Genomic DNA, 24,936 nt, shown 5'->3' on the forward strand with positions numbered 1-24,936 from the left:
TGCTGGAGAGGTGAAGGTGGTGATATAATCACAAGAGAGCATGTTCTCAGCTTGGTTTGGGATGATGGAGGTGAGAAGAAGGTATGCGGGGGTGGAGGTCTCCAGCTGGCTTAGTGTGAGTTGGCATGTTTTCATCAGGATGATATTTTATAATAATGAGAAATTTGGAATGCTTATGGAATGTATGAGTTTTGCTGACAGTTTTGTTCGTTAATCCTGTGCATGTTGTCAATGTGCATGTTATTGGTTCAGTCTCACATCTGAGAGAGAAGTGGGATCACAGCCCAGATCATGCCACAATCCAGTTCCTGCCCCAGTGTAAAGGAAGTGACAAATTAGAGCTGCACTTTGAATCTGAAGAATCCCAGTAAGGTCCTATGGGACCAGCTAGATGAAACCTCATGAGAGTAGAAGAGGTACTGCCACTCCAGTCAGACCAAGGATCAAGAAGCTATGCTCGATTAAGTGCGTCCTCATGTGCCCCAGGATAGAGAAAGTCCCCCGGGGTGAGGAAGCTTCTAGAGAAGGAGAAATAACCACAGGCATCAGGACTCCACTTTCAGAAAGGGTAGTACCCCTGGAAAGACTTTGTTGCATACACTGGGTGGGGCTAAGAGGCAGGGATTCCTTCTTGGGGCTCCCCAGCTCACCGTCGGTACTTAGCCTCCAGTAACCACTGCCAGTTAAAAGGAGGGCCTCCTGGGGGGACACCAGCCCTTACCCACTCCCACAAGCCCTCTCTCCTAGTGGGTTTGGTGACCATATACCCTGGGCGCCGACCCTTGCTCAACGGTTCCCAGAGTCCCACAGAGCTGGAGATTCACTGGGTCTGGGGCGGCATACAGGTGTGGGAGGTAGAAGCCAATGCAGGCTAGTGCTCTCGGCCTGGCCCTCCTTCTCACCATTTAAGCCGTGCTTGCTAATGTGTTTGTAGAGCTGTAGGAAGTGGCAGCCAGGTTGGAAGTAGCCCCCATTGGGGTAGAAGTCATAGTGTGCTATGGGCTGTTTGATGCCCACGCTCAGGCCCATGTGCTCCCGGGTAAAGGTGTGAATGGCGTCCACAAAATTGGCATCATCTGGTGAAAGACGGTCACTGGGCGAAGATCCCTCAAACAGAGGGCCCGCGGCATCCAGCCCTAGCAGGAAAGCAACGGTAAGGGTTAGGTGGAAGCAAGGGGACACAAGGAGAATGCCCTTTTTAGTTTTTGGATGTTATTATACATTCACGAGCTAGCAGGAAGAAGAAAATCCTAGGGGATAAGCTTTCTCCAGAAAATCTTGCTATAACCTTTCGCAGTAAAGCCACAGTAATTCATGGTGCCGAAAATTAGACACAGGCTGTGCGTTATCTAATGGGGAGAGAGGTCTGCTGGAACTATCCAGTGGTAGAAATAAGGTTATGAGGGAATGCTTGATTTATTTAAGCGAATCAATTTAAGTACCTCTCAAGCTACTTTCAAGAGCATCTGTTTGCATACAAAAAAAAAGTCCGCTGTGCTTATTGTAAGTAGTTCTAACCTACCCATCAAAGAAGGAGTTTATTTGCCTGTATGTTGTCAACAATTTCCCTAAATGAGCTGGCTTTTCTCCTACACCAGTGTCATTTCCTTGGAATGTCCAGAACAGCCTTGGGACATCACTGTTCCCTGGTGAAAATGTCATGAGCAAATAGGACGGCTCAAAGCTCTGGTCAAGTGACAGATGTGTGTGCATGAGACTGAGCGCAGCTCCTGGCTGACTGTAGTTGGGGAGTATTTATGCACTCAGAGTTTTTCCTCTGTCTTTTTTCCTTCACCTTCACTGCAAGGCCCTTTGATGTCCCACATCAGCCCTAGCTTCCATCCCTGTTGGGGGTGAAGGAATTGATAGGGGGCGGTGAGAGCGCCTGTCTCCAGCTCTCACCCATGGTTACAAATGAAAGATGTCTTGGTGTGATTTTATTCTGTTCTTCATGGGTACGAGTATGAGATGACAGCAGTGATTAGCTGTCCTGCAGCCTCTGACATGAGTGAGCCTGGCTAATAATGCCTGATGTGGCCCATGACGCCAGCCAGAGTGGAGAGGGTGCTGGGGCCTGGGGTCACCTCCCTGCGGTTCTAACTTAGCCTTCGAGGCCTGGTTGCTTGGCAATGGGTCTCATTGGCCTTCTGTGGAAGGTCTGCTCACCCCAGCCTATGGAGGGTTAAATCACAGAGGTGGGGCCATGAACAGTGGCCTGTGAAGCAGGGCTCCCCAGTCACCAGCAAGATAAAAAAATAAATAAATAAAATAAGGGTGAGGAAGTGAGTTCTCACAATGACAAATTTCTTTCTTTTAAATGTCTGCCATTATCTTTTAACCTCTTCTTTGGTGAAGTAATGGGAATCATAGATGTCAGCTGCCAAAAATGTTCTGACTTGATAAAATTAAAGGCCACAGCAACGCTAGTCATCTCAAATTTCCTTTGAATTGTTTTAGCCTGTGAAGTATTATTGCTTTGACCTGCTAGGTCTTGAAGGATGAGTAGGAGTTTGGTAGCTAGACCAGGGCTGGGTGGGTAAGTGGTAGTAAAAAGTTCCAGGCAAAAAGAAAAGGACATGCAAAGGCCCAGAAGCATAGGAGGCAATGGCATGTTTGTGAAGTGGAGAAAGACCTAGTGTCATGGACACCTGGGACTACAGGGAGGGAACGGCTGGAGGGGAGGTCGGAGAACTCTGGGGCCTTGTTTGGGCTTTCTGAGTTTCATCCTGTGGGTATCTGGGGGCCTTGGGGACTTGGGTAGGGAAATATCTGGTGATACGTGTTCTTCAAAAACAGAACTGTGGGGCAGCATGGGGGATGAGGTTGGTGTCTATGACGCCTGGGGGGAAAGACCTTCTCACACAACCCCAGTTCTTCCTGGGTATCTGGGGCCGTTCCCAAGTGAGTGTAGAGCTCCCTGCCTCAGTCCAAATAGGTCCCAGAGTAAGACCCGTATGTTTCACAAACGTGGAAACTGAGGCACAAATGTGGCCGATGTTACTGCGAATTTCAGCCTGTGATTTTTTAACTTGCTCTTATTGGGCTTTTTAAACTACAGGTTGAAAAACTCTTTACTGGTAGAACAGTGTATAGAAAGCCTACTTTTTAGGTCCTATTTGGCATGACTACGAGAGGCACCTGTTGGAGGAGAGGCACCAGAAGTTGAGGCTGTAATTTATTCTGAATTCTCGAGGAACAGCAGTCTGTGACAGTGGTCATGTTTGACGCCCTGTAACCAGTCTTCCCGTGAACACCGGCGCCGCGTGAAGGAAGCTGGGCACCTGGTAATTACGGGACTGCTGTAGAAGCGGGTCCTGCACACGACCACCCCCGCCCCTCCCCCCTCCCCGCCCCCCCGTGGTTGTTAGTTTTCAGGCACGGTTACCTGTAATTCTCCCGATCTTGTGCTTTCCGCCGATGTAACTGCCAGCGAATCCTGCGACATGTGCACCCAGGCTGTACCCAATTAGGTGTACATTGCTTCGAGAAAATTGAACAGATTCCTGGAAGACAGAGGCAAGATGGTTACAGGGGAGAGCTGCTGGACGGTAACCTCGTGTGGGTCCAGCTTGTTCTTGGCTCCCACCCTGTTCTTTACGCTGGGTGGCAAATGAGGTGCTTAATTCATCCTCCAGACCCAAACTGGTTTCTCACCCCCCTTTTTTTTTTAAGTTTATTCATTTTGAGAGAGAGAGAGCGCACAAGCAGGTGACGGGGAGAGAGAAGGAGACACAGAATCCAAAACAAGCTCTGTGCCGTGAGCTCAGAGCCCCACATGGGGCCTGAACTCACGAACTGTGAGATCATGACCTGAGCTGACATCAGATGCTTAACCGACTGAGCCACCTCGGCGCCCCTGGTTTCTCACTTTTGCTGGCTCCCACCTTTCAGTCTCAGCTACCTGGGACCCTGCCTGGTGATGCTGCCCCTCTGCCTGCCTTTATTAGCACCTTAATGCCTTGCACAGTGATCCTGTTCATTTGCGTGGGGTTTGATGGTGTTACAGGTATGTTTAGATCCCTCAGCACATCCTAGGGAGTGAGCATAAAAGAAACAGTGGATGGGAGAGGGGAAGGTAGTTCTGCAAAATAGGGGTTTAAGCAAGGCATCTGAGGGAGCCCTGATGTCCCATCTTTACCCCTGCCCTCCCATTTCTACAGGGTTAGCAGAGCGGTCCTCCCGCCTGGGCTGCTTGGAGAGCAGCTTAATTCACTGACACTTCCGGGAAGGGAGAGGAAGGGAGGGAAGGGGAGGCCGGGGCAGGGCTCACCTCCAGCCACCGGATGAGAGCGGCCACCTCGCGGCCCACGAGTCGGGTGTTGTGGACAGCCATGGTGTAGTGGTGGTAGGCCAGGGTGAGCCAGTCTGCCAGCCCCACGTTCACTGGCTGGACCAGCCCAGACTTCAGTGCGGCAACCATCTGCCAGATCCAGTCTTCCAGAAAGCCATCCACCTGCACGTGGGCCCACAGAGTAGTCAGTGTCACCGGGAGGGGCCAGAGGGGCCTCTTCTTTCTCTCACTTCACTTTTTAAATTCTCCAAGTCTTGGCTAACTGATGCTGGATCCTTCTTTCCAGAAAAAAAGGCTTCGGGGTGGGGGGAGGGAGGGGTCTCTTGACCTTGGCACTACTGACATTTTGGGCCAGATCCTTCCTCTTGTGGGGGCTGTCCTGTGCGTTGTAGGATATCTAGCAGCATCTCTGGTCTCTGCCACATAGGTGCCCACAGTACCCTTCCCGCCAAGCTGTGAAAACCAAAAATGTCTCCAGGCTTTGCCAAATGTCCCCTGGGGGCTACCCCTTGCCTCCAACTGAGAGCTGTTCTCTTAATGTGTCCCTATTTTAAGACTTTCTGAGCCTTAAAATCATGGAAAAGTCTGTGTAACCAGGAGCTAAAGCTGACCTATCCTTTGAGCATCGGCTCTGGTACCTTCGGCTCCAGGAGGGAGGCCTGCTGGGCCATGGCCACAGCCACGGCTCTGAATCCCAGCTCCTTTGCTCTCCTCTGGCCCACTCATCTGCTTGCTTTTGAGGGAATAAAGCACCATGGGCTGGAGCATGGCAGGAGCTCAATACCCATTTATGGAGAAACTTTCTGTGTATGCGCCTTGTTTGAGAACCAGCCTGCAGGGCACTCCTGACAGGGTCACAGAACAAAGACATTTGTGTTGCGCCTGCAAGGACAAATAGGAGTTCACTTACAAGAATAAGGGTGGGCTGGTGAGTGTGGGGCACGGCTGTCTAGGGTGGTCCAGGCAGAAGGAAGAGCACACAGAGTTAGGAAAGGGCCCCACGGTATGTTTAGGGAAAGAGTCTGGTGTGGCTCAAGACTAGACAGTGGGAGGCGAGGCTGGAGAACAATACTGAAGACGCGGCAGGTCATTCCGAGGTCAGGTGCGTCCACTTACGTTCACCCAGTGCTTTTCGTGTGCGTAGGGCACCTTGGGTTCAAATCCAGACTCTGTCAGTTACTAGCTGCGTGACCTTAGGCAAGTTAGTTAACTTTTCCATGCCTCAGTTTCCCCATCTGGAAATGGGGAAAATAATAGCGCTTTTTCCAGGATTGTCGTGAAGATGAAATCAGTTAATAGATGGAAAGCACTTGGAACGGTGCCTGGAATGTAGTAAGCACTCAGGAGATGTTAGTTACGCAGAGTTATTTAGTTATGCAGTTATGTTAATAGTTATTTACATAGCGATGCAGCTGTTGTTGTTATTACTAGTAGTAATAGATATATTCCCATCCAGATTTTAAGAATGAAGAGTGCATTCTGGTAAAAGACCCTGGTAAGAAAACCCTGCTATCTTCATGTAGCATTTTGTAAACAAGATACTTATTTAGTCATTAATTCAGTTAACAAATATTTTTGGAGCACGTTACATATAATGGATACTGTTCCGAAAGAGAAGAGGGAGAACACTGTAGGCAGAAAGCACAGCCTGAGCCAAGGCCAAGAGGAGAGAAATCACAGGAGAGTGGAAGGAGCTCCAAGCAGTTGAGTGTTGCTGGAGTCTAAGTGGGGCGCAGGGAAGGTGAGGGGAGGCAGGGAGGGTGATGGGGGCAGGAGGAGTGAGGGGAGCAGAGAGGGTGAGGGGGGCCGGGAAGGCGAGGAGGACAGGGAGGGTGAGGGGGGCAAGGAAGGTGAGGAGGGCAGGGAGGGTGATGGGGGCAGGAGGAGCGAGGAGGGCAGGAAGAGTGAGGGGAGCAGAAAGGGTGAGGGGGGCAGGGAAGATGAGGGGGGCAGGGAGGGTGATGGGGGCAGGGAGGGTGAGGGGGGCAGGAGGAGTGAGGAGGGCAGGAAGAGTGAGGGGGGAAGGGAAGGTGAGGGGGGCAGGGAGGGTGATGAGGGCAGGGAAAGTGAAGGGGGCAGGGAGGGTGAGGGGGGCAGGGAAGGTGAGGGGGGCAGGGAGGGTGTAGTGGGCAGGGTCAGAGGGAGAGCACCTGAAGAAGCCCCAGCTGTGCTGCGTGCAGCCTTTGTGACTTGGTGGCTCTCTGCTCCAGCTTCTCCTCCACCCCTTCGCACATCTCTCCTCTGGATGCATTCCTTCCTTCCCACTTTCTCTCTGTTTTCTTGTAAGGAAAGTCTGTTTGGCTAAAGCAGCTGAAGAAATAGGATACTCTTCTCTACAGTGACTTGCCTCCTTCTAATCCATATCTTCCCGCAGGGTTCCCATTGGAGAGAGTCTGCTCTTTGGTTCCCTTTAAAAACATGTTTCATCTTAGCATTCTGCCCTCTGTTTTTCTTAAAGAAGCATGGATTGAGCTCCTACCCCAGCTGGAGAAAGCCACAGCTAGGAGTTTGCAGTGTGAAGCCTGCTGCAGAATTGGGGGGCCCATTCAGACCCCTCTGACAAAGGCCCAGTGAACTGGGAGTCTTTGAGAGTGTGAACTTGGAGTGTGAGTGTTCTGGGTGAATTTGTGTCCACTGTTGGCTGTGTGACTATGGTAGCTGCTTGACCTCTCTGAGTGCATTTTCCTGATGTGAGAGATACTAACCCACCTCGTAGGGAGGTGTGGGGATTAAATGGGTTAATGTATAATGTAAAGGGTCTAACTTACGGTAAGGCCTCAATCTATGTTAGGTCTTTTCTTTAGCAGCAGGAAAAGCCATCACCACCCTCACTGCGGACCCTGGGGTGTTAGGAACCTCCACTTCCTTAGGGTGGGAGCCCTTTGAATCCTATGGGGAAGCTGCTAACAGGCTATAGTCACCACTGCTTTCCCCTGTAGCAATGGCAGCACCCCACCTCGTGGCTATACCCATGTGGCATCACCACGTGGTCTACCACGTGAGACCAGGAACAGGGTCTGTTTTGTTCATGGGGGCTGTGAGCCTGCACATAGCAGGCTCTCCTTGAATACATGTGGAAAGAGTGGCTGGTGGGTTGACGGGCTCATTTTGTTCTCTATGGTAGGAGATATGAGGGTTTCAAGAGTATTTTTCTTTCTTTCTTTCTTTCTTTCTTTCTTTCTTTCTTTCTTTCTTTCTCTCTCTCTCTCTCTCTCTCTCTCTCTCGTCCTTCCTTCCTTCCTTTCTCTTTCTTTCTTTCTTTCTTTCTTTCTTTCTTTCTTTCTCTCTCTCTCTCTCTCTCTCGTCCTTCCTTCCTTCCTTTCTCTTTCTTTCTTTCTTTCTTTCTTTCTTTCTTTCTTTCTTTCTTTCTTTCTTTCCTCTCTCCTTCTTTCTTTCTTCCTTTCTTCCTTTCTCTCTTTCTTCCTCTCTCTCTCTCTTCCTTCCTTCCTTTCTCTTTCTTTCTTCTTTCTTCTTTCTTTCTTTCTCTCTTTCTTCCTTCCTTCCTCTTTCTTTCTTTCTTTCTTTCTTTCTCTCTCTCTCTCTCTCTTCCTTCCTTCCTTCCTTCCTTCCTTCCTTCCTTCCTTCCTTCCTTCCTTTCTCTTTCTTCCTTCCTTCCTTCCTCTTTCTCTTTCTTTCTTTCTTTCTTTCTTTCTTTCTTTCTTTCTTTCTTCTTTCTTTTTTCTATTTCATGCTGAGCGAGGAGCCCAATGCAGGGCTCACGACTGTGAGATCATGACCTGAGCCAGGGTTAGACACTTAACTGACTGAGCCACCCAGGAGTCCCAAGAGTATTTTTCAACTAGAAGTCAGGGAAAGATTTCCAAGTCATGAAATAGACCCCCCAAATCTCTGGAGGTTTCAAGCTGTCAACTGAGCTTCAAATCTTGGGTTGTTGGGGAGCCAGAGAGGTACAATTTTGTCTTGGAGACAAGTCCTTGCTTAGTTTGAGTTCAGTCATTGCCTACAATATTCTTTCTCCCCTTTGTCCGGGATTTTCAGCATCTGAGAAGGGCTATATTTTCCTTAAGAGGCTGCATGTGTCAGTCACATTTCTACTTAGCTATGGCCAATGACTGTAACTGGAAGCATTTCACAGATGCTTCTGGGTAGCTAACCAAAACAGTACCACTCTTTTATAGCAAAAGCCATTGGATTGTATACTTTAAATGGATGAGTTACATGGTATGTGAATTATATCTCAATAAAGCTGTTTAAAAAAAACTCCTTGACTCCTTTGTGTACACCCTTTACTAATTGTGCTACCTGGAATAAAGATGTGACGACTGGTGCTCTGGCTGCCATCTTGGATTATAAGGACAAATGCTACAGTCTAAGGATGGCAGACTACTAAGCTGGAAATGAGCTAGGTCCCTGAGGACTTGGATTGCATACCTCCAGACTATTGTGTGAAATAGGAACAAACTTCTGGTTTATTTGAACTATTGCCGATTGAGTTTCTGTTACTTGCACCTGTATTTAAACCTTACAGTTGCAACATTTCACTGGGAGACTATGTCTTCTGTGGCTTCCTACCTCCTCTTGTGAAACATGCAGATTCACTTGCATGGACTGCAATCACTTATGGGCCTTCATGTGCTGTGTGATTCTTTGAGCCGTATTTTATTATCTGAAATGTGGAGATAATTCTATTTTCCCTATCCTGCTCATTCATGGCATTGAGATAATCAATGAGATGCTGTGTGGGGAAGCACTTGGAAAATAGAATGTGCTTTGCATTTTAATATTATGCATGAAGTTTTTATCACTGGTTTCCTATCTTTTTATTAAAATTGGACACATGAGGGAGAAAAAAAACAGAAAACGTAAAAGCAGAGAGAAAAAAGGCATGTCAGCATTTCCTACCGACCACCCGTGGATTATCATCACCAGAGGCAGAGAGGAGTTGAAGCCACACTGCTGTAACGTGTCTGGGTGATTGAGCCGAATCTGACAGCCCTTATCCGTTTCTTCTTGAAAAAGCAGGAATCTGATCTCTGTCTCCTGCGATGCTTCCTTTGTTTCAGCAGCTCTCGGTCTTCTTCCAAATGGCCCTGGAATATAAGATTGGAGACAGTATTTACCCTGGCATCTGTTCTGCATCTGCCAGCTCTGGGACAGCCCAGAAGTTTCTAAAAGCACCAGCCAGCGGGGTTGCTGTGAGGTGCTAGAGGTAGGCATGAACTGCAGCTTCAGGGAACCCAAAAGAGCGTGTCCAGCAGAATGGCCATTTCTCCCCTGGGAGATGATGAAGGCTGACCGGGGAGAATCGAACACAGAGGTGGAGGGACCAGATCCTCCGTCCTGCCATCCTGGGGACTATGGGATCAGCCAGTCAGACAGTGGAGTAACTCAGAGACTCTAGGGATATGGAAGAGGCAGTTGTGGAAGATGAGTATTTCACCCCAAATCACACTGCAGGTAAGTGGTGGAGTCAGGATTTGAACCCACTCCCTCTGATTCCAATTGCCTACATCCCTATGCTGCAGAAACCATGAATAGAGCACCTTAGTTAGATGACACTATGCATTTGCTCATGTAGCTCAGCCTGTTGTCACTTGTAGTCAAATTATACTATGCAGCCTTGCACAGACCGGGTAGGGTTGGGGCAGAGAGGATCTCAAAGGATTGGCTGATTCTGCTTGATGGAGGGAGTAACATTCAGAGAAGACTTTTCAGGGAAAGTGATGCTGATCCTGCCTGGAAGGATGGACAAGGGCTTTGCGGGGGGTGGGTGCATTGGTGGCGGGAGAAAGCAGGGCTTTCTGAGCTGGGGGAACAGAAGAGTTAGGGCTCAGAGGGTGGTACCTTGTGGGCATGAGGAAGAGAAAGACAAGGCTGGGCAGTTGGAGTGTCCTGGGCCCTGGGATGCTGGGGAGTCTGGACTTGATGCCCTAGATGATAAGGCTGCTGCTAAGGAGTTTTTCAGTAGAAAAGGATAAATGTGTATCCATTTGGAACCTTTCAAAGACTGTGGAAGAATGAGATAGGCAGTGAAAGATTGTTTTCAAGATTTTACCTTCTGTTGTTTTTTCAAAATGCCTTCTAGTCTCTCTTTTAGGGGAGCCTGACCTTGATCTTGAGCCATTTTGGAGTGGTAGTGAGCAGTCACACAACTCTGTCAGGCAGCCCAACAGCTGTCAAGGCCGTGGTGTTGGCCAAAGACTGGCGCCTCTGCTCAGGGGCTGGGAGAAGCCCGGGGAGGTGTTAGGTTCTCAGGTTGTGACAACAAGATGGGTGACATCTTTTCTGCCATGATTAGGGATCAGGCTGGGAGCTGGGGAAGGTTGCCCTCATCCTCCCTTCCAGCTCAGGGTGGGCTCTCCAGGACTGAGGGGCAGCCATAAGGCCACACCAGCATTTTTGGTCAGTGAATTCAATTGAGTCCAATTACTAAGGATCCCGACCATTCATTCTGAGCATAAAGTCATTCAGGCTTCTCAGACATTAAGTCTTGGGCTTTTGGTTTCAGGGGACAGCAGGATAGAGAGATGATGAACCTAACAAAGTGCAAGGGGAGGTATTAATGAAACCAATTTTCCTACCCAAAGGTTATTAATTTGAAAGGTTATTAATTTCCTGCAAAGGGCAATGATTTTTCACTATGATGACAGAGTGAAATGCATCATATTTTATTAAAGGGAGATGTGAGTGAGACTGCAGTACTGCTCGGTGATAATTAAGAAAATGTCTGCCACCCCGTTTGGCTTTCCCAAGCTTGGAGGCTGCTTGAACTTGTCCTCATCCTTGCCAGGGGGGTTCCCAGCTCATGCTCCCCATTTCACTGGCTGCACCGCCCTCCCGGTCTTCTAAGTAGAAGCTGAAGTGTCACCTTGATCCCCTATACCAGCCTTCCAGTCAATCTGAAGCTTTGGGTTCCCAAATATGCCTAGAATCCAGTTCTCTAGCTCAGGAGCACACTGTTTCTTGCTTGGTTGATTGCAACAGCCTCCCAACACCTCTCTCTCTCTCTCTCTCTCTCTCTCTCTGTTTGATCATGACATCCTCTCTCACACTGCTTCTCAAAGAATCTTCCTAGAACAGGAATGACTATCATATCCATTAGTGACTTTGAGCTTCGTAGTATTGTAGCCAAGGCCACCACCCACTGATAATCCCTCTCTCCCCAGCTCCTCCCCTCCTGCTCCCCACTGCCAGTGGTTCCCTGCACCTCTGTACTCTCGCAAACTCCCCCCCTCCCCCATCTCTGCTGCTCCGTGGTAAGCCCCAGACCATCCATTAAAATGGAACTCAGCCATCATACCCTCCAGGAAGCCTTCTCATCTAGTCAGAGATCATTACTTCCTCTTGCCGCCAGCACTGTATTGCATCTTTGGTTCTAATGTGCTTGTCATGGGACCTGGTAATTTATTTGTTTAGGTGTGTGCTGTTTCCTCCACCAGGCTGTGAGCTCCCGGAGGGCAGTGCTGGTAGGTGCTCAATAAATGCTTACTGAATGATGCAATATTCCATGCATCCAGGTCTCAGGTCAAAGGCTAAGGTTTGATTTGTCCGCCATGTATGCACTGGTACTAAATGCAACCAATTTTCTTGTACTTAGTGATGGAATAGTTATATCTTCCTTCGTTTCAGGATAGCTGACTCAAATGCTAAGAAAACTATAAATGAAAATAAAACGGGGATAGAAATAGTACCTATCTCATGAAGTTGTTACAAAGATTAAATAAGATATTTGTAAAGAGCTCAGAACAATGCCTGGCACATAATTAGCACCTATGTGAGGCTGTGTTGTTAAAATAAATACCAACTGGAGCATCCAGCATCTTGCATTTTTGATCTGTGAGATCCTTTCTTTTTGTGAAAACTTAGCCCAGTTGCCCTCTCAGGACCAATTCTGTCTTACGTGCATTTACTCTGGATTTGGCTGGAGAATAAGCTTGGCCGGGTGTCTCGGGCCTCAAGGCTCTTCAGGAGAGTCCTATGGAGAAACAGCTGTCAGAAGGAGAAGCCCTCAAACAACTGAACTGAACTGGCTTCTCTCTTTTCTTCCTGGCTTGGCTTTCTTTTGGCACGCATAGGAGTGAGGAAGTTATGTTGTATGTATGTGTATATTCAATCATTTATTTCCTCAACAAAAACTTATTAAGCATATTTTATTATATTATGCCTTGTGCCCTGGCTAGGTACTCTTTGAAGGCACACAGGGCACTGCCTCTGTTTTTTAGGAGTGCCCAGTCTGGTGGGAGAGGCAAGTGTGAGAACCAGTCATTGCATGTGGTTGCTGTAGGTGCTACCGGGGAGGGGTGCCCTGAATAGGGGCTAGAGAAGATGTCCAGAGAAGATGAGGCATCATTTGAGTCTAGAAGGATGAAAGATGCTTTAGGAGCTCACATCTAGGACAAACTGTTAAAGAAAGTGAGACTCTGGTATCTAAAAAAAAAAAAAAAAAAAAAAAAGAGAGAGATTTCGTGGAGGACATGAGTGTTGAAGGGCTGTTATGGAGAAGAGAGCCTAGAATTCTTTTGTGCAACTCTAGGAGATAGAAATGGCATCAGTGAGTGGGTGTGACATGGCAGAAAATTTTAGACTTTAAGTAGTTTACAAAAATTTATAGTTGAAGAAATTGGGACAACGAGAAAATAAGGGCAGTAAAACAACAAAGATAGAAATGCTGATAGATTAGTACTCTAAAAGGCACACTGTGTGATCATGTAATGTTGCTGAAGATAGGCCACAGATTTTATTATGATCTTCTTATTGGCCAAATCGGAGAGGGAAACAAGAGCAATTATAGGAGTCATGGCGTCCAGTGGCTCACACATTTCTGGTCCTTGAGCCTGAGATGGTTTCCTTCTATGTTATTGTGAAAGGAGTCCACTGGGTGAGGCAGTGGCCACTGTCTTGAACACCATTCCTGCAAAATATGCAGTAATAAGTTTTACGTGGTTGACTCTGAGAGTCACAGTGCCAAACAGCATTTGAGTCACAGCGAATCTCTGTGAGGCTCTTGGCTATATTGCAGCAGTCATCTCTGGGACCGAGGGAGGCAGGGGCCACTTCAGGTCACATTTTGGGTAGCAGGAAGGGGTAGAGCTCCAGAGCTCGAGTGTCTGAGTTTCCATGGGGGCAGTGTCTGATTGTCCCCTTCACAGAACACAGAGAATGCTGGTGCATTCTGGGCTGAGCCATGGCGTCAAGGATGCACTGCTGTCACCCATACCCACATATATACCAAAATGTTTCCCAGGCTCTAGCCATGCATTGTAGCCAGCTCTTGACTGGGCACCTCTCCCAGCAGATCCTTTCGGTACTGCGAACCCAGTGTAGCCAAACTGAATTTATTTTCTTCCCTCCCAATCCATTTTTCTTCCTTTCTCTCTACATTTCCTACTATGATTCAAAACACCATTATTTGTCCATGCTATTGCTCAAGCTAGAAAACGGAGAGCTGTTCTAGAATGCTCTCGGTTCACCCAATACTGAGGACCCATCCTCAGGATTATCTTCTCTGTCCCTTGCCACTGGCCTAGTCTAGAACTTCATGCAATTTTTTTTTTTAATTGTGAAATTGTAATAGAGTCTTAACTTTTATTTGTAGAATTAATACAAACTCATTGTATATGTATAAATAATTTGAAAAGTGCTGAAATGAGTAAAGAATCTCACTACTGAGAGAAAAACACAAGTAATGTTTGGAGTATTTCCTTCTAATCTTGTGGAGATATTCGTTCCATAGATATTTATTTGGAGTATCTAAAATCGAAATAATATGACGCAAATGGTTTCATATCCTTCTTCACCTGTCTTAACAATTTTCCTATAGCATTACAAATTCTTCAAAAACATGCTTTTGAGGGGTGCCTGGGTGATTCAGTCAGTTAAGCATCCGACTTCAGCTCAGGTCATGATCTCACAGTTTGTGAGTTCAAGCTCCTCATTGGGTTCTGTGCTGACAGCTCAGAGCCTAGAACCAGCTTCGGATTCTGTGTCTCCCTCTCTCTCTCTGCTCCTCCCCTGCTCATGCTCTGTCTCTCAAAAATAAACAAACATTAAAAGAAGAAAAAAAACATGCTTTTGAAAAGTGGCATAGTTTGTGTACTTATTCCATTACTGTTGGACATTTAGGTTGTTTCGGTATTTTTTTTTATTACAAACAATGCTCTGATGACCATCTTTATACATAAATCTTTGTCTAGAAAATCTATGACTATTTTCTTAGTCTAGACTTTTGAAAGTAGAATCATTAGCTCCTTAGGTGTGATCTTGTTCATATATCTTTATATATGCATATATATTCAGACTGACTTTCTGCACTTTTTAAGCCACTATTTATTGAGTGTTTTCTCTGTGCCAGGCACTTTTCTAACAGTCTTCTTTGCATTAACTCATGTAAACCTCACAGCAACTCTGTGAGCAAGTTGTGAGAACACACCATGATTCTGTTATGAGTGAGGAAATACGTTCCAATTGTATTTGATAGGAGTATCTCCTTCCCCGGGTGCATCTTCTATAATTGTTATATTCTCCTGTCTTTAGAAGAGATAAAGACACACCAGTGATAAGAACCTGGGGATGAGGCTATGGCTTTGAGAGACTATTAAAGGTAAACGGTGGAACCCTTTGAGGGAGTCAGCCCTTGTCACCTGGAAAGTGGATTGACGGACGAAGGAGCCTTGGGGTTGCCCTCTGCATGACAGCAAGTTCCTGGGGCAGCAGAACTTCCTCAAAATCAGTCAGAAGCAGAAGCTGGATGCAGGCCATTGCATTTTCTAATATTACATCCCTTGCAGCAAATGATTTCTCCATTCCTAAGTCAGTCCCCAGGTTTGAGGTTCCTAATGTTTCATATAAGAACAAATTATTTCATTTTCTTTTGGGTAAGGACATCATTAGGTGGTGACTGCAGGCAAATGAGCTGGCAGAGGAGAGAGCCATGGATTCTGCAGTAGAAGGCCTTGGTAGTAATCATTCTGTTTTCTGCCCGTGATGCCTGGGCTGGGTGCTTCTGCTCAGTTCCAGGTTTGTTGAGGACCTCGCGTGACTAGTGCTGAGGACACAAGTGCATAATACAGAGGCCACAGGTATTAATATGCCTTTCACAGAGTTGTTTGTGAAATGTCTTCATGTTCATTTTTTAAATTGCTAAACTGTGTGTGTGTGTGTCATTTAATAAACTTTGTGACTTTGTTACTACACATTGCTGAAAATATTCTTAGACCTGGGACTAATGAGAGGGGTCCTCCGGAAGACCCCTCTGGAAACTTGTCCGACCATGTCTTCTGTTCAGGATGGATGGAACTTATGAGAAAATTGTGGTCATAGCTCTTCCTGACTGCTGTGGTCATGCCTGTGATGTGTACATACACAACACTGACTTCAGAATTTCTAGCATGATGGTAGGATGGAAAAACTTGAATGAGAATTTAGTCATAGCTGGGTCTTTAGAGATTCAGCTTTTAGCTGTTGCTGCTCTTTGGTGATAAGCAGATTGGGCCCATGGCTGTGATTAGGAATGCTTCTCTGACTCCCACCATCTTGAATTTTTCCCGTCGCCATTTTGCTGTGAAATAAGATGATGACATAAGGGATGGAAAGAAAGCTATTTTCACAAGTCTGATTTATTCTGTTTTCTTTGTCTACTTTGGCCTGATTTTGCTAGCCATCCTATAGCCTGAGACTACAATTCATTTCTACTTGGAGATTCCAGGGAAGAAAGTAACTCTAGGCTGAGTTTTCTTGCTGGAGATATTTTTTTTTTCTTCCAGACTTTCTTCTTAAGCTGTACTCCTCTGCAACTCTGGCGAGAATCAGGATGAGTTTTTGTCTTTCAAAAAATCTGATTATGAAAGAGTATGCCATTCAGAAAAGTTTCCCATTTGTACTGGAATCCTCTGGAGGTAATGGTGCTTAATTCCTTAAAGTGGTTCCAAGGTCATGGTCACATTCCGCCCTGAACAGTTCAAGGTAGGGTGACCACCTGTCCTGTCAAACTAGGATGAGTTGGTCGCTCCAGTTCAAGGGCAACCGAGTAAATAAGTGGAAAGAGAAATGATAATAAAAATTGCCATCCTTGTTGATGATTATTCTGAGTTTTTAATTCAACATCCAGTGTGTGACATACCTTCCTGCCTGGTCTTTCCTCCTGTGGTCCCCTGGCCTGACATGCTCAGCTGTTGTGTCCTATTTGACTAGTTAATATCATTCTTTCTCAAAGTCAAAATGCAATCTTCATTTCCTCAGGGAAAATCTCTCTGAGTTTCCTGACTTGGTCACATCTTCCTATTATTTGTCCTTTTAGGTGATTTCACAGTTATAATTTTCTAATTGAGCAGTCATTACATAAATATCTATCTCCTATATTTGATGATAAGCTCCATGAAAGAAGAACCTAGGTCTGGTTTTGCTCACATTAAAACTTTATCCAGTAGACCAAGGGGCTGTGGAGTGTCGTGGCCAGGCATCCAGACTAAGAGCCACGTGGCTTGGGTTCAAGGTCCACTTCTGACATTTACTACTTGTGTGACCTTGGGTAAATTCCTTAACCTTGCCGTGCCTGAATTTTTTCATTGTATCATCTTTAAGATGGAGGTAATAATAGTACCTATATTAGAGAATTATTTGTTGAATTAGTATTAATACATTCTGTAATAGTGCCAGACATGTAGCATGTGCTATGTAAATGTTCACTATTATGAATTTGCCATAAAAAATGTTGGAGGAATGAAAATCATCTTGAAATGGATCACCGATCCAAATTTAGAAGCAAAACCCATAAAAATTCTAGAAGAAAACAGGAGAAAATCTTGATGACATTGAGGAAAGCAAAGTTTTTTTTGTTTTGTTTTTTGGACACCAAAACACAAATCATGAAAGAAAAATATGATAAATTAAATACATCTGATCTTAGAAAGATTCCACTGAGCAAATGAAAAGCCAAGCCAGACTGGGAGAAAATATGCAAGATACATATATCTGACAATGGACTTTTTTCCAGAATATGTAAAAAACACTTACAGTTCAAGCATAAAAAGACAAACAACCAATTATAAAATGGGCAAGAGGTTTAAGCGGCTACATCTTATAAAAAGATAGAAGCACACGAAAAGATGCTCAACATCATTATTCATGAGAGAAATGCAAATTTAAACCTCAACGAGATACCACTTCTCCTCCTCTAAGATGGCTAAGATGAAAAAAGATGGATAGCATCAATTGTAGGTGAGGATGTGGAACAGCTAGAATTTTTCACGCATTGCTGGTGGGATTGCAAAACACTGCAGCCACTTTGGAAAATTGTTTGACAATTTCTTATAAAGGTAAATGTACCATAAGCTCATCAAGTCCAAACCTCGGAGCTTACCCAAGAGAAATTCAAACATATGTCCACACAAAGATGCAAGAGTTTACAGCAGCTTTATTCACAGTAGCCCCCAACTATTAGCAACCCAAATCCCCATCAACTGGTAAATGAGTAAATATATACAGGAATCTACCACAATGGAATACCACTCAGCAATAAAAGGGAACAGATTTCTGATCCATGCAAGCACATAGCATGGATGAACCTAAAATGCATTACACTAAGTGAAAGAGGCCGAACTTGAAAGGTTGCATACTGTGTGATTCCATTTATATCACATTCTGGAGAAGGCAAAGCTAGCCCTAGAGAGCTGACCAGCGGTTTCCAGGGGCCAGGGACAGAAAAGGCAAAAGGGAATCTTTTGGAGGGATTGAAATGTTCTGTATTTTATGATGATAATGGTCCCTTAAATATACATTTAAAAAAAATGTTGGAAAAATAAACTATAGCCTGCAATACTGTGGTTTCTCCACATTACTTAGGGTTCAGGCCGGGGCACTATAGGCTGAACAGCAGGTTTTCTGTGTCAGTTACTTGTGCAGGACTGGGCTGGCCTGAGAAGGCAGGATATTTCTGAGTCCTCTGGGAGTTGGTGTCAATCTGCAGAGAGTGCTCCAGCCCTGACTTTGAACCAAATGATAGGATCAGGCTGGGGCATGTCTAGCCCTCCAAGACTTGAGGAAGATTTGGCTTATCTAGAAGGCCCTTCCAAGTTCCTTTGGGCTAGGGATGGATGACCAGGAGTGCCTGGGGAGACCATTCTTGGGAAACCAAATCATCTGGCCAGAGAAGGTTAGGGATGAAAGGGACTTGGAGACCATGCAGTGTCATGGCACCCAGCCTGGTTTCTGACTTTTAATTCTCTTTTAATTCTCTTTCTGTGCATGTCAAATAGCCTACATTTATTGAAGAGTAATTCATTTTCCTGTTTTTTTTTTTTTCAACGTTTATTTATTTTTGGGACAGAGAGAGACAGAGCATGAACAGGGGAGGGGCAGAGAGAGAGGGAGACACAGAATCGGAAACAGGCTCCAGGCTCTGAGCCATCAGCCCAGAGCCCGACACGGGGCTCGAACTCACGGACCGCGAGATCGTGACCTGGCTGAAGTCGGACGCTTAACCGGCTGCGCCACCCAGGTGCCCCTCCTGTTCTTTTTAATAAGGGTATAGACAATACCATCAATTTACTCTTCTAGTCCTCTAGAGAGAATCAGTAGCTAGAATTCCAGCAAAAAGCAAAGAAACTCAACATTTAGTTGACTTGTGTTATACAATCTCTTTACAACTTGTTTGAAATAGCTCAGTGATGCCCTTTGCTGATCCCCAACCATTGCTCCCTAGGGACCAGTGACCAGAATGACCTAGTCCAACTTCCTAATTTTGTAGTTGAAACTAGGACCCAGAGAGGCCAACTGACATGCCCCAAACTGTGCATCTGGTTAACAGCAGAATCAAAAGAACTCAGCTCTCCCAACATTCCCAGCAACTTTCTACTGGGCTGGGGTTGAGAAGTCCCAACCCACAAACTGGCCAGGCTTTTGGGACTCTGTTCCTGTCACTACTGTAAAGCTCAGAGGGCTCACATACCATGCCTCACAAAAGCTCATCTTGCTAAGGGAGGCCCCTAGATGTCAACGAGAAAGTGTGTCTTAAGTTAAGAAGAGAGTTGCTAGGGCCTTGTCTTGCCTGTGGGAAATGCCCCCAAATGATTGAGGTGACCCACGACCTCCTCGAACACCTGCCAGAACTGTTGTCTGCCAGCCTCAGCCTCAGACTCCATGTCTTTTCCTCCCATCACAGTGGATAACACTAGAATTCTTACACAGCCAAGAGACTGTGATGTAGGTGTGTGACCAGCGTCTGGCTGGGGTAAGCTGGCTAGGAGCTGGACAAGTCAAAGAGCAAGTCCTTCAACAGCTCTTGGAATGGTGGATCTTGGTTTAAAATCAGTTTTCTGAGTGCTGTTTTAATAGACAGATGAACTGAATGACGTTCTTATTTCAAAATTTTATTTGGCTGTATAATGACTATCTAACTCTTTATATATATATATATATAATATTTATTGTCAAGTTAGCTAACATACAGTGTATACAGTGCGCTCTTGGTTTTGGGGGTAGATTCCTGTGATTACGATTAACTCTTGACTTTGAGCTTCATGTCCTCTTATCCCTGTCTGTCTTGACATGACCTACACAATTGCCAAGGAGGCTTACAAGGAACAGAAGGACAGGTCAAGGCAGATGACCTTAACTCTAATTATGGGGTTTAGGGCATGATTAGATGGTATCACAGTCAAGGGCTCTAGGAGCACTTGAGTCTTTTCCCAGCTCAGAGCCACCTACCTCACTGAGATAAGCACCCTGGGAGCAATGGTGGGTGGGAATCCTGTATCTCCATTGGAGACTCAGGTGGTCTCTTCAAGTCTGGTTCTGCTTCTGTGCACTACTGATGGGCATACAAGTGGTCAACTTTTGTTTTTACTCTATGGCAGACACTCTGCTAAGCCTTTATTTTACTTTATACCTGCTGAGATCTCCAATGCCTCATCTACTCTCTTATTCTTAGCTCCAGAGAAAGGGCAGACCCAGGATGGCTTTTCCAAACAGACCTTGGGACAGTGGCTTGAATGGGAAAAGACAACACAAATCCTTCTCATCTAATTTGGCTTCCTAGTGGCACAGCTTTGGTGCTGATATTGAGGTGGGGGTACTCGGTTCACTCATTCATTGATTCATTCATTCATTCCTCTTTCTATCACTTCCCGAGTGCCTGTTCTGTGCCAGGCATTTTCCCACAAATGAAAGTTGCTTTCAGCTAATTTTTTTCTGGAGCAAGTATCAGGTTTTCTTCCCTATTCTTTTAAAAAATATATTTGTTGCACAAAAGCAGAGTAATAGCAGAAAACAAAATTCAAAAAATATATACTCACATTCTTATCATCTTAATGGATTGACTTTTTATTTTCCTGTGTTTCTATTCTGTATCCAGAAGCAAATATATTTTTCATGTAACTGCACAAATATAATTGCTTCTTGCTCTTTTCATTTCCCATTATATAATAAACATCTCTCCATATTCCAACAGTGCTCATACTCATCATTTTTAAAGGCTGAGTAATATTCCACTGAGGGGATGTTTCATAATTTATGTATCCATTACCCTATCTGGGACAAGCAGTATGTTTCCAATTTTTTACCTTTATAAGCAGGGTTGCAATGAACTTGATGCAGAAAGCTTTTCCTTTCAGAGAATTATTTCTACTACAAGGAACTACCTGGCGTGGGATCACTTGGTTAAATGGTGAGTGAGATCATTTTGCTGACATGGGAGCTGAAGCAATTTTGCAAGTAAGTTCCCCACAGGGTGTCAGCTATAATTATTGCCAAGCCAGAGAACTGCATAAGACCTTGAATGTTCTCATTAAAGGTGATGATGGGGGGCTGGGGAGTGGGTGTAATTGGTGAGGCAGGGTAAAAGCTTGTTTATGTGGCTATCATTTACTTTTTGCTAGTAACTCAGAACACCTTATTTTATCGAATCCTCATAACACCCCTACGAGTAAGTGCTATTCCAAAAGGAAACAAGGTCTCAGAGAGGATAAGGGTCTTGGTCAAGGTCACACAGGTGGTTGTTGGGCTGGGTCTCGTGCCGAGGGTGGCTCCCTTGAGGTCCTGGAAGTCAGCCACCTGCTCAGACCCACAAACTTCCTTAGTGAGGCCTTCAGAACCCCACAGGACACATGCTGACCATGAGGCTGTGGAATCAGTCTCAGAGTTACACTCCGTGGTCACGCGTGTGGCTGTGTTGAACTGCATTTATGTGGCAGCTTTGAAGAAGGCCCAGAACCTGAATTGAGGGCATGTCACATGAGACAAACAACTGAACACGTTCTTTTTTGGGTCCACTGCATCTGCTTTTATAGGTAACATGACTTTAGACACAGAACTGTTCAACTCATATTTGGCTATTGGTGTAACTGTGCATTGGAACATCTCTGTGAGGTCCTAGTTTCCTGTTAACTTGTCCTTGTTGACCTTGAGCAAGTTATTTAACTTTCTGGGCCTCATTTTCCTCATCTGGAAAATGAAGGGTTTGGAGCAGCCAGCCCTAAAGTCTCCATGGTGGTTCAGTGAGACGTCCTCGTCTCCTTTAGTCGGCTGGGCCAGGGTTCTAGACCTGGCTTTCCTCCCAGACCAGCTGGGCCTCAGTTTCCACCTCTGGAACACTGAGAGGTTGGGAGAAGCCCTAAGACTGTCCCATCTCTGAGTTTCAATGAGTAAAAGATGCCAGAGAGAAGAACGTGTGAAACCAGGCAAGAAGAAAAGTGAGAGCAAAGCAGCATGACCTGGGTCATGTTCCTAGCTGTGTTTCCCCCAGGAATGTGCCCCTCTCCCTGGCTGGAATCTGAACCTGATGCTTTGCAAAGGTAAACACTTGCAGCATGAGGAAAGCACTAAGCATTAACTTGGGCAAACAGCCCCAAGGTTATTCTTTCAGGCAAAAGTAAATCGTAGGTGGGGAACGTGAGCTGAAGCACATGGGTTATGTTCTCTAGGGCAGGGGCTTGGGGGCAACATGATGAAGGAATGAGCTTGACCTGGTCCCTGAGCCTCCTTGGGGCTTTCCTGTGTTGTGGCCTAGAGCTGAGAGGGCCAGTCACTGGGTATGATCTTAGAGGCTGACGAACCACCATGGCCCATTTATTCATGCATTCATGCGTTCATTTTACCACACATTTAATGAGCACTTACTATGTGGCAGGGCTGGTTCTTAACGATGAAGATAGAACAGTGAACAAGACAAACCATGCTTTCAAGAAGCTCATGTCTTATGGTGGAAGTAAGTGAGTAGACAATTGTTATGCGGCTTGGTAAGTGTTTTGATGGTGGAAGAATAGGAGAGGCACCTACCCAGCCATAGTGTGCCTGGGGTGAAGGCAGCCAGAGGAATCCCATTGCTAGGTAGTGTCACCAGTTACCCAGACACTCTTGGGGATTCCAATCAAGGGCTGGTCCTGAGGGGGAGAGAAAGACTATGGAATGGGGAAGGAGGATGAGCCCACATGTGGCCAGTGTGGTCACCTCTCTACTTCTAGAGCTGGAGGTCATGGCTGTAGAATGCACCCTGGGCCCTTCTGCTTTCCTGAGCCCTCATCTCCATTGAGGCTCCTCAGGCTGTGGGGTCTGCAGCACAGCTGTCCCCATCATGTGCATATTCATTTCCTGATGAAGAAATAAGGAGTGGTTCAGTGGTTGGCCCAAGGCCAACAGCTGGCTGAAAAAATCAAACCAGGCCCAGAATCTCATTTTTCGACCTCTCTCTCCATATGTCTAAGTTCTGAGACTGTAACACCTTTTGGCCATGTGCTTTTACCCTTGTTTCACTTTCCCTAAGATAGTTTTCTACACCCCTGTATTCCCTTCCCTGCCTGTGTCTGGAGGCATAGCTCACTGCTGCTTGTCCCCATCAGATCACGGACATGGACTCCAACAATTTCTGGGGCACCACGGGAAGCGATGGTGGAGGCAGAGAGGTGCAGAGGGAAGGGCGCTGGCTTTGGAGGCAGCTGGCCCTGTATTTGATTCTCTATCAGTTATTAGTTGTGTGATCTTGAAAAGTTCACTTAACCTGTGGGAGCTTCCATTTCCTTCTCTTAAATTGCCACCATGAATCTGAGACTTGGTGAAATGTCTACTATAGACAGCTTCTCTTTCCTTTCAAAGCTTACCTAAGATCTCTTTTGTCTCATGACTTGACCCAGCAGAGTTCCTTCTGGATAAGTATTTGCAAAGATTTTTGCCAGCCTACTTAGCACCTTTCTGTGAATTCTGTTTACCTCTTTAAGGCAGCACATCACATGTCTTGGCAAGGATGCTCTCTCTGCCTTTGTGCCAAAAGGAGGCCCCTCTTTGGAGTGAGATAAACGTGTAAAGTGCCTCCCACATGCCTGGAATGTGGCAAGTTCTCAATGAATAGAGATGGCTATCATCCTATTGGCAGTAACAGAAGTAGTGATTGGTGTTGCTATTACAACATCTTGCTCTTTGAAGGGTCCTTCTACGCCCTGTCAGTAACTTATCATGAATAGATAGAATGTCAGATAGGATAACTTTTCATGTCAAAGTGATATGGGAATCACCTTCATGTCAAAAGTTGGAATGGACCAGAATATCAGTGTTGGGAATCTGCAGGGTAAAGCCCCTAGGAAGCACCTAGGAAGACATAGGTCTCATCCTTGGCTTTTTTCCAACACAGTTATCTCAAATATGTGCATAGACATGCCCTACTGAGACTCTCCCAGGAGGAGAGTATCTCTGACTTGTTTGAGGAGTGAGCTGTGCTTGGCTCTTTCTCTGGTTGGAAGACTGCAGGTATAGGCTGGACTTCTTGTATGAGAGAATATGACTGAGCAAGGGGAGAACCTGAGTGACAGAGCTCAGCTTGTCAGTAACGGCCAAGAAAACTCTGAAAGAAAAAATAAAGAACTATGAGGGAAGGCTCTCTTTACTAGATGATAAAACCTACAATAAAAATTCAATAATGCAACTGTGTGTACTGGTGCGTGGACAGATAGACCAAAGAAGCAGAACAGAAATCCAGAACACCTAAGTACATGTAGAAATTCAGGATTTGATAGCAGTGGCCTCTCAAATCAGTGGGGTAAAGATGGATTTTTATTTTATTTTTTGTTTTTGTTTTTTAAATGTTTGCTTATTTATTTTGGGAGAGAGAGAGAGAGAGAGAGAGAGAGAGCAAGTGGGGGAGGTGCAGAGAGAGAGGAAGAGAGAATCCCAAGCAGGCTCCATGGTGTCAGCACAGAGCCCTATACATGGCTCAATCCCACGACCATGAGATCATGACCTGAGCCAAAATCAAGACTCAGACGCTTAACTGACTGAGCCACCCACGTGCCCCAGGATGGACTTCTAAATAAATAGTTTTGCGAGGTGCTTGGGTAGCTCAGTCAGTTAAGTGTCCGACTTTGGCTCTGGTCATGATCTCGTGGTTTGTGAGGTAGGGCTCTGTGTAGAGCTCTGTGCTGTTAGGGCTTTGTGTAGGGCTCTGTAGCCCTGTGTAGGACTCTGTGCTGTCAGCTCAGAGCCTGGAGCCTATTTTGGATTCTGTGTCTCCCTCTCTGCCCCTCCCCTGCTCATGCTCAGTCTCTCTCTCCTTCATAAATAAATAAACACTAAAAAAAAAAAAAAAAATTAAATAATTAGTTTTGGGACACCTGGCAAAAGATAGAAAGATAAAATTTGGAACCACACCTCACACCATATACCAGAAAAATTCCAAATGGATCAAAGTTTTGAATGAAACAATG

The 24,936-nt window shown here is 45.7% G+C and overlaps 1 protein-coding gene across 1 annotated transcript in view; it reads right to left on the reverse strand.

Moving 5' to 3' along the window:
• The window catches only part of LIPC (lipase C, hepatic type), a 160,567-nt gene that overhangs the window by 21,284 nt on the left and 114,347 nt on the right, over positions 1–24,936 (reverse strand). Inside the window, exons 3-6 of the mRNA XM_045449601.1 lie at positions 9,155–9,342; positions 4,271–4,453; positions 3,386–3,503; positions 903–1,136 (exon numbers count right to left, since the gene is read on the reverse strand). Coding sequence (XP_045305557.1) covers positions 903–1,136; positions 3,386–3,503; positions 4,271–4,453; positions 9,155–9,342 — 723 coding nt within the window. The remainder of the gene's footprint in view (positions 1–902; positions 1,137–3,385; positions 3,504–4,270; positions 4,454–9,154; positions 9,343–24,936) is intronic.

This window comes from Leopardus geoffroyi, chromosome B3 (genome assembly GCF_018350155.1).
Source record: "Leopardus geoffroyi isolate Oge1 chromosome B3, O.geoffroyi_Oge1_pat1.0, whole genome shotgun sequence".
Taxonomy (NCBI): Eukaryota; Metazoa; Chordata; class Mammalia; order Carnivora; family Felidae; genus Leopardus; species Leopardus geoffroyi.